At 43.2% G+C, this 10,000-nt stretch overlaps 2 protein-coding genes across 4 annotated transcripts in view; one reads left to right on the forward strand and one right to left on the reverse strand.

The window, feature by feature from the left end:
- Positions 1 to 4,314, forward strand: part of LOC117410101 (G protein-activated inward rectifier potassium channel 3-like) — an 8,760-nt gene extending 4,446 nt beyond the window's left edge. For both annotated transcript variants that reach the window (XM_059020150.1, XM_059020151.1), the window contains exons 5-7: positions 797 to 989; positions 1,722 to 1,919; positions 2,471 to 4,314. In XM_059020150.1, coding sequence (XP_058876133.1) covers positions 797 to 989; positions 1,722 to 1,919; positions 2,471 to 2,880 — 801 coding nt within the window. In that variant the 3' untranslated portion in view covers positions 2,881 to 4,314. The remainder of the gene's footprint in view (positions 1 to 796; positions 990 to 1,721; positions 1,920 to 2,470) is intronic.
- Positions 4,315 to 6,087: 1,773 nt separating this feature from the next.
- LOC117962562 (ATP-sensitive inward rectifier potassium channel 10-like) overlaps positions 6,088 to 10,000 on the reverse strand; it is an 8,701-nt gene continuing 4,788 nt past the window's right edge. For both annotated transcript variants that reach the window (XM_059020153.1, XM_059020152.1), the window contains exon 4: positions 6,088 to 10,000. This exon is cut by the window's right edge and continues 788 nt beyond it. The gene's annotated coding sequence lies outside the window, so the exon portion shown is untranslated.

A 10,000-nucleotide genomic window follows, 5' to 3' on the forward strand; every position in this document is an offset into this window, starting at 1 on the left:
AATTGAATCTATTCAGTCTTGAACAAAGAAGACTACGCGGCGATCTGATTCAAACATTCAAAATCCTAAAAGGTATAGACAATGTCGACCCAGGGGACTTTTCTAACCTGAAAAAAGAAACAAGGACCAGGGGTCACAAATGGAGATTAGATAAAGGGACATTCAGAACAGAAAATAGGAGGCACTTTTTTTACACAGGGAATTGTGAGGGTCTGGAACCAACTCCCCAGTAATGTTTTTGAAGCTGACACCCTGGGATCCTTCAAGAAGCTGCTTGATGAGATTCTGGGATCGATAAGCTACTAACAACCAAACGAGCAAGATGGGCCGAATGGGGCTTCCTCTCGTTTGTAAACGTTCTTATGTTCTTATGTTCTTAGTAGTATTTTACATATGTGACATTTTTCAATGTCTGTTTTTTAATAACATAGAACACTCCCCTATAATGACATCATTTGAGACCCCCCCCCCCATCTAAACCTGTGTAGGTAGCCAGTCTCCGAGCCTCACAAACATTCCTCTAGTCTCTGTTATCTCTGAGATACCCCCATCTCCCCCATGCAACCAAAACAGAGGACTCTTTCCACAAATGCCCATAAATGGTCATATTTGCTCTCTCTCTTAACTGTAATGTATTGAGACAGACCCTGCATTCCAAAATACCCCACCTAAACTGTGCTCAATATCTCTCCATTGAAAGCACCATACATCCCAAATATTAATATGGACTATCGGATTTCCTTACATTAGAGAGCAGCTCTCCCTCTGTTCAGATCCCCTGTTTATTGTCTTTCAGGTCGGGTGCATGTTTGTGAAGATCTCTCAGCCCAACAAGCGGGCGGAGACGCTGGTGTTCTCCAAGCACGCGGTCATCTCCCTGAGAGACGACAAGCTGTGCCTGATGTTCAGAGTGGGGGACCTGCGCAGCTCCCACATCGTCGGAGCCAACATCCGAGCCAAGCTCATCAAGTCCAAACAGACGCAGGAAGGTAAGACCAAGGAGGAGAAGAGGAGCAATCGCACATCGGTGCTCCAGCGGCTAGAGGAAAGGGGTCTTCATACCAAGAGGTTCAGATCACCCGGCTCAGCCACTGACTCCCTGTGTGTGTGTGTGACCCTGAGCAAGTCACTGAACCTCCTTGTGCTCCGTCCTTCAGGATGAGACGTCAAACAAACGAGCTCCTATTGGAAGTGACTCTGCAGCAGCAGCAGCAGCAGTTGTTGATGATGCAGAGTTCACCCCCCTAGTCTCTGCAAGTCGCTTTGGATAGAAGCGTCTGCTGAATGATTTAATTCATGCATTCATCCCAAAGCTCAGCATTGTAAAATGTCAAATGTAGTGTGAGATGATTCACTGTATGGCTCTTTTGACTTGCTCAGGGTCACACACACACAGGGAGTCAGTGGCTGCTGCAGAGTCACTTCCAATAGGAGCTTGTTTGTTTGACGTCTCATCCTGAAGGACGGAGCACAAGGAGGTTCAGTGACTTGCTCAGGGTCACACACACACAGGGAGTCAGTGGCTCAGCCGGGTGATTTGAACCTCCTGGTATCAAGACCCCTTTTTTCAACCACCGGATCACCAATCCTCCTAGCATGGCAGTGTGCTTGACTGCCTGCCTCTCTCTCTCTCTCTCTCTCTCTCTCTCTCTCTCTCTCTCTCTCTCTCTCTCTCTCTCTCTCTCTCTCTCTCTCTATCTATATCTCTCTCTGTGTTCCAGGAGAGTTCATTCCTCTTGACCAAACGGATATGAGTGTGGGGTTCGAGACCGGCGATGACCGTCTCTTTCTGGTCTCCCCGCTGGTCATCTCCCACGAGATCGACTCGCGATCGCCCTTCTGGGACGTCTCCCAGGCTCAGCTGGAGAAAGATGACTTTGAGATCGTGGTGATACTGGAGGGGATGGTGGAGGCCACTGGTGAGTCACGCACACACAAAAAACATGCAAAATACAAGACCCATATTTGAGACCCTGAACGACTGAGCGTTCGGTATTCTGAACAAAATGATTGTTATTATTATGAACGAGTCGTTCAGCAGACGCTTTTATCCAAAGCGACTTGCAGAGACTAGGAGGGTGAACTCTGCATCATCAACAACTGCTGCTGCAGAGTCACTTCCAATAGGAGCTTGTTTGTTTGACGTCTCGTCCGAAGGACGGAGCACAAGGAGGTTCAGTGACTTGCTCAGGGTCACACACACACACAGGGAGTCAGTGGCTGCTGCAGAGTCACTTCCAATAGGAGCTCGTTTGTTTGACGTCTCATCCTGAAGGACGGAGCACAAGGAGGTTCAGTGACTTGCTCAGGGTCACACACACACAGGGAGTCAGTGGCTGAGCCGGGATTTGAACCTCCTGGTATCGAGCTCCTTTTCTTAAACCGCTGGACCACCCCCTAGTCTCTGTAAGTGGCTTTGGATAAACGCTAAATGATCCATTCATAATAATCTTTAAGTTTTTTTATGCAGGAATGACTTGCCAAGCTCGGAGCTCCTATCTCGTTGAAGAGGTCATGTGGGGTCACCGCTTCAGTCCCATGATGTCATTGGCCGAGGGATTCTTCGACGTCGACTACGGGGCGTTCCACCACGCCTTCGAGGTGGCCACGCCCACCTGCTCCGCCCGCGAGCTCTCATTGGCCGCCGCCCGCCACGAAGCCCACCTCTATTGGTCCATCTCCAGCCAATTGGACGAGCAGAAGGCCTGTGAGGGGCCCGCAGGCCAGAATCTGATTGGAAACTCCACTGTGAACAATTCAGTCAATGGGAAGAAGGGGGTGGGGCTGGGGGTTGGGGGCGGGGCTAACGATAAGGAGGAGCCAACGGGAGGAGGAGGGGAGAGGAATGGAAATGTGGCGACGGACCAATCAGAAGCTTAGAAGGAGGGAAGGGGAGAGTAAAGAGAGAGGGGGCTGATGGGAATGGGAAGGGGTGTAGGTGGTTTGAGAAAGAAATTTTTATATAGAAGTGGCTAGGAAACTACCGCCATTGTGGCTCAATATATGGTCAGGCGGTCCAGCAAACGATAGAGAACCCTGGATCTAAAATGTCGGATCCTGTGATGCAGTTTCATTAGTGTAGATCGAGAGAGAGAGAGAGAGATAGAAAAAGCAACTCATTTATATTTGAGCACGGTTTTGAAGTGAGTTGGCCAATACACTTTCATAACGCTAATAGAACTCAGTCTGCATATTTATCAGGCGCGTTTGTGATATTTTAGGGGAGGAGGAGCATATGCAGGAAATGTAAGCACAAAACACAAAATAAAACTAATATATTAAACAATGGATATTAAATTGTCAGGGGTGACGTGAATCTATTCTCTCTCTCCCTCTCCTTTCCCCTCTCCCACTCTCCTTCCCCCTCTCTCTCTCCCTCCTTCCCCCTCTCTCTCCCTCCTTCCCCCTCTCTCTCCCCTCTTCCCCTCCTCCTCCCCCTCTCTCTCTATCTCTCTCTCCCTCTCTCTCTTTCCCTCTCTCTCTCCCCTCCCCTCTTCCCTTCCTCCTCCCCTCTCTCCCTCTGTCTCTCTCTCTCTCCTCCCCTCCTCCCCTCTCTCCCTCTGTCTCTCTCTCTCCCCTCTTCCCCTCCTCCTCCTCTCTCTCTCTCCCCTCTTCCCCTCCTCCTCCCCCCTCTCCCTCTCTCTCTATTTCTCTCTCTCTCCCCTCCCCTCTTCCCCTCCTCCTCCCCTCTCTCCCTCTCTCTCTCCCCTCTTCCCCTCCTCCTCCCCTCTCTCCCTCTGTCTCTCTCTCTCTCTCTCTATATATATATATATATATATATATATATATAATGTTGCCTTGGATAAAGGCATCTGCCAAATAAACAGTAAATAACTGTGTGTAAGTTCAAAATAGGATTTATAATCAATCTTATATTTAATCTTATTACTGCAATAATGTCAAAAATAAAATGTATTAAATATTCACATCGAAGCACAGAGAAAACCGTGGATGCAAAGTTTACGCCCACTCGTCACCTGATTGGTCGGTATTTGTGACGGACACTTGATAAGAACTAGCCTGTCTATGAAAGGTAAATTCACAACATGTATTACATACGGGGACCCAGGTGGTTTGAGATAAAAGGTTTGAGAAGGTTTGTATTAAAATGTTACAGTTTAATTCATGTTTAGAAACCACAGAATATACTCGAATACTCTGTTGCGAATTTTTAGCTTATCCCCGCCCCCCGAGAATGAATTTATTTTTAACGTTGCTGTAAATAGTGTTCAAAATTAAATAAAAAAACACAAAGAAATATATGAATAATAATATATTTAAATGTCGCAATAAAATATTCAGCTTGAAAAAAAAAACTATTTCTGAATTATTTTGAAATGTGTGTGTTATTTATTTATTTATTTTTAAATATATGTCTATATTGAGGCACGGAGACGAACTGCTCCCTCCCTCCCTCACCCCCCCTAAAAGAAAGGGGGCTCCCTCCGGTCCAGAGAGATTTAAATACACATGCATGATATATTTTAGGGGATAACTGAATCCGATTATCCTGTAAGTAATGTGCAATATTTACAGAGGAGAACATCCTTTCTCGTTTATTTTCCATTTCAGCCGTCTGTTGCCCTGGCAACCGCTCTACCAAATCAACAATAGACAGGAGACCGGTTGCCTAGGAAACAGGACTGCTGGAGTTGCTATGGCAATGCAAGGACAGGTTTCAAAGTATTCAGGAAACGGCTGGTTTGCTTGAAAGAAGACGCTCCATATTGACACTGTGTAAAACGAATGCATTTAGCAAAAACTGCTATAGTTGGTGTTGCCAGATCCTTTGGTTTCAAAAGACCCGGGTAATTGGTCTCCCTAATGGACATTTGTTTTTTAAAGGTAGTTCAAGATTTTATAGTTTTCTCCCCTATGCGTTTCCCATGGTTACGTTTTGCATTTACCAGAGGTGACCCTAGCTTTTTTAAAAAAAATATGCTTTACATCAACAACAGTCGTCCTCGATGTCTTCAACTGAAGTCATTGAATTACGTTTTAGAGTTTCTAAATGTACTGTGGGGAACTTTTATAAGGGTTAGTTTACCCTGTTATGTAATATGCTTTACCAGACCTCTCTGTGCTTTACAATGCTTCCCTATGCTTTACCAGACCTCTCTGTGCTTTGCAATGCTTCCCTATGCTTTACCAGACCTCTCTGTGCTTTACAATGCTTCCCTATGCTTTACCACACCTCTGTGCTTTACAATGCTTCCCTATGCTTTACCACACCTCTCTGTGCTTTACAATGCTTCCCTATGCTTTACCAGACCTCTCTGTGCTTTACAATGCTTCCTTATGCTTTACCACACCTCTGTGCTTTACAATGCTTCCCTATGCTTTACCACACCTCTCTGTGCTTTACAATGCTTCCCTATGCTTTACCAGACCTCTCTGTGCTTTACAATGCTTCCCTATGCTTGACCAGACCTCTTTGTGCTTACAATGCTTCCATATGCTTTACCACACCTCTATGTGCTTTACAATGCTTCCCTATGCTTTACCAGACCTCTCTGTGCTTTTCAATGCTTCCCTATGCTTTACAATCCCTCTCTGTGCTTTACAATGCTTCCCTATGCTTTACCACACCTCTCTGTGCTTTACAATGCTTCCCTATGCTTTACCAGACCTCTCTGTGCTTTACAATGCTTCCCTATGCTTTACCAGACCTCTCTGTGCTTTACAATGCTTCCATATGCTTTACCACACCTCTATGTGCTTTACAATGCTTCCCTATGCTTTACCACACCTCTCTGTGCTTTACAATGCTTCCCTGAGCTTTACCAGACCTCTCTGTGCTTTACAATGCTTCCCTATGCTTTACCACACCTCTCTGTGCTTTACAATGCTTCCCCATGCTTTACCAGACCTCTCTGTGCTTTACAATGCTTCCCTATGCTTTAACAGACCTCTCTGTGCTTTAACTCCAGTCAGAAAAAAACTCCACACAGGGTGAAAGTCGACAACAAACTAAATATTTAGTTCTTAAAAAGGTGTTTTACAAAGTGGGACGTCCCAACAACGTCGTTTTTTAAAGGAGTTACTATCACACACCCCCCCCCCCCCCACACACACACTCAATGCTAATAAGATTCATATCTGTTTATTGAAAATAATACATTTCACATAATTAAAAGTTAGAACGTTTCAAGCTGAAAACTACAAAACTGAAAATCAAGATCAAATGTGTAACATATTAAATAGATTTCTATAAACACTACATTTAAATACAATATCTGTTAAAAACTTATTTTTTAATAAAATTTATCCCCCCCACCCCCGCCTCCACATAAAAATTAAAATTATTGCATTTATTTTTATAAACATCTATACTGCTGGTATATGGTATTTTCAACAGTTTTTTTTTTTTTTTAAATCCATTATTATACAATATATATATAGATATATATTTACTATTAGACTATATATATATATATATATATATATATATATATTAAAAAGTGCTTAGTATGATTAACAATACTTTTTCCCATAAGTGCTGTAAGTTTAATTAACATTTCTGTGCTATGAAAATATACTCAATAATAGCATGTGATATTTAGCCTATACACCACAGTGTAACCTTTTCAATATTCGCTGATAGTGGGGTTTTCTATTGCAAAAAAAAGGGTATCTAATTAACCCTTTAAAGAGTAGGTAGCGTGGTTCTGATAGTGCCTATCATTTTCACCCTGCTTTTGTTTCAGAATCGTTTCTATCGTGTTCTGTTTCAGAATCGTTTCTATCGTGTTCTGTTTCAGAATCGTTTCTATCGCGTAAGAAGACGCAGTACTGCTTTTCAACACGAGGGGGTGCAGGAAACCTCGTTTTCTTCTCCGGTTTCAAATGTAGCAATTAACCCTTTCATGCATGGTGACCTCATATGTGGATGAAAAAAAAAAAACTCATGCATGAAAAGGGATCAAATAAAACCTTTTAAAATCTCACGTATTCCTTCTCTCTTATCCAGTGTGCAGAGTCATGAAATTCCATTTTGTGACTGGACGTCAATCTGTCGAGTTGTTTGACTGACATTTTTTTTAAAAAAATCCAGTGTAATGACGAGTTTTGTCCACCAGGTGTCTCCACCGAGTCTCGAATCCAGAGCAGTACCGCTTGTCAACTCCAGGTGGCGACATTGCATTTAAAAAAATCAGTTCATCTTTATTTTCAAGTAAAAAGTACCAGAACTGACATATACAAAAAAAAAATAAAGTTTTTAGTTTCCCTGTTAAAATGGTTTATATTTCCTGTTGTTCGTTGTATAAATTCCAGGTCAGGCAGAGATTACTTCTTCAACTGATGTCAGTTTTGTTAAAGTTACTATTTCCAATAAGCACACCGAGTTAAAATCAAGCTCAGAGATCAATCTATCTATCTATCTATCTATCTATCTATCTATCTATCTATCTATCTATCTATCTATCTATCTATCTATCTATCTATCTATCTATCAGCAGTAATGGGCCAGCATTTTGTGTGTAATATATATATATATATATATATATATATATATATATATATATATATATATATATATATATATATATAATGTGCGTGTGTGTGTGTGTATTTATTACTGTGTATAGTTTCCGTAAGTTTAGTTTCTGTGTGCTCCACTGTTTAAAAAAAACAAAAGAAAAAAGAGCGAGGGAGGGAGGGAGGAGGGAGAGTGTTGACCGTCCAGTTTGTATATATCCACCCCAAATGCCATCCGATACCTCTGGGGTTGAATGGTTTCTGTTGCTGCTGTACACACTCCCTCCCATTCCTAACCCTCGTCCACCTGCTCAATTGGCTGTGATAAAACCCAGCGCTTCTATTCCGGTGGACAGAGAGGAAAAGAAGAGTGAGCACGTGGGCTGAGCTTGTGGCAGCATTATCTTCAAACCACGTGAAGAAAAAACAGCCCCCTCTCTCGCTCTCTCTCTGTCTCTCTCTCTCTGGATCCAATCCCAGTCCAGTTGTGTGGGGTTGACAATAGAGACACTGTCTGCATTCACTGACTTGGGGTTACAGAACGAGCATATATTTTAAATACTGTTCTTTGCAAAATACAGGATTAAAACATTTTTTGTACCAGAACAGGGTGGTTAGAATTAGGGTTAAGGTTATAGTGTGCAATATATTATGCGATCAGTCTCTACGATGAGGTATAGTGCACAGAAGTTGGGTAGGAGGGTAGACTGCCGTATATTGCAGAGTTCTACAGTAGTTTAAAGAACAGGGTTCTGTTTCAAGTAAATGGGTGATCGGAGCTAAATTCTGACTCCTAACCTTTTGTGCTTTTAATAGTTCAATTATTGAAAGCTGGGTTAAATTCAGTTAGATTTAGTTGACCTACTGCAGTGTCATTATGAGTTAGTCATTTAGCAGACACTGTTATCCAAAGCGACTTCCAGAGACCAGGGGGGTGAACTCTGCATCATCAACAACTGCTGCTGCTGCTGCAGAGTCACTTCCAATAGGAGCTCATCGGTTTTCGTCTCATCCGAAGGACGGAGCACAAGGAGGTGAAGTGACTTGCTCAGGGTCACACACACACACACGCAGGGAGTCAGTGGCTACTGCAGAGTCACTTCCAATAGGAGCTCGTTTGTTTGACGTCTCATCCTGAAGGACGGAGCACAAGGAGGTTCAGTGACTTGCTCAGGGTCACACACACACAGGGAGTCAGTGGCTGCTGCAGAGTCACTTCCAATAGGAGCTCGTTTGTTTGATGTCTCATCCTGAAGGACGGAGCACAAGGAGGTTCAGTGTCTTGCTCAGGGTCACACACACACAGGGAGTCAGTGGCTGCTGCAGAGTCACTTCCAATAAGAGCTCGTTTGTTTGACGTCTCGTCCGAAGGACGGAGTACATGGAGGTTCAGTGACTTGCTCAGGGTCACACACACACACAGGGAGTCAGTGGCTTACAACTCATATTTAAAAGGGAGATTAACTGAGGGGAAAGATTATCATTTGCCGAAAACCCAAACCAAGAAACTTTTCTCTAGCTTTCCGCTTTATATAAATGCCATCCCGCCTTGTTGATCACGTGCATAATGAGGCAGGCATTCACACCCAGGGGACTGTGGGAAGGGTTAATCCGAGAACGAATGCCTGCTTGAGACACGCGATCAACGTCGTCTGTTACAAAGCAACGTGGAATGAATGCGAGGTAATTAAATCCACCTGAATTAACAAGGGCTGGACTCAAAACGAAGGACATCAGAACTCAAGGGAAGAACGGAAGACATCCGGCTGTTATTCCTGTGGGACTCAGCCGGGATTCATTAGGAATTTTCAGCCGTTGCGACGAAGACCTTCAAAGCGTGTATATATTCGTTGACATCCTTGGTGATTATTTTAGCAGCGTTTAGGGTTTCGTTTTGCCTAATACCTGCTGCATAGTGAATAGAGGGGTGTACTGATTCGCTGAGTTTGGATGAATTGCGATGCTTTCTTTCCATATGGTATCGTAACAGAGGTCTGTATCGTTCGTATCCTGATACAAGACCAAAAGCACAGCAGCACTCTGGTTCTCAATGAAGAATAATTGCATTTCATAGTTGATGAATACAGTCTCCCTGTCTCGTTTAATTTTTCTCTTAACAAAATAATCGTCATTCAATCTTATTATTCATTATTCAAGTAGCCCAGTGGATATGCAGCTATGGCCAAACATATTGCATCATCACCCTATAGAATGAACTCCCTCAGCTTCATAGAGTCCAATGAAAGCTGCTGAATAATGTTCCCTTGTTAACATATTGAATTCCACCCCCTCTATATAGAATGAACTCCCTCAGCTTCATAAAGTCCAATGAAAGCTGCTGAATAATGTTCCCTTGTTAACATATTGAATTCCACCCCCTCTATATAGAATGAACTCCCTCAGCTTCATAGAGTCCAATGAAAGCTGCTGAATAATGTTCCCTTGTTAACATATTGAATTCCACACCCAGCGCTTTGTAGTTTTCCATATACTTTAACAGAAAAACTGGGCATTTCCGAAA

The sequence above is a fragment of the Acipenser ruthenus genome, unplaced genomic scaffold, assembly GCF_902713425.1.
Source record: "Acipenser ruthenus unplaced genomic scaffold, fAciRut3.2 maternal haplotype, whole genome shotgun sequence".
Classification (NCBI taxonomy): Eukaryota; Metazoa; Chordata; class Actinopteri; order Acipenseriformes; family Acipenseridae; genus Acipenser; species Acipenser ruthenus.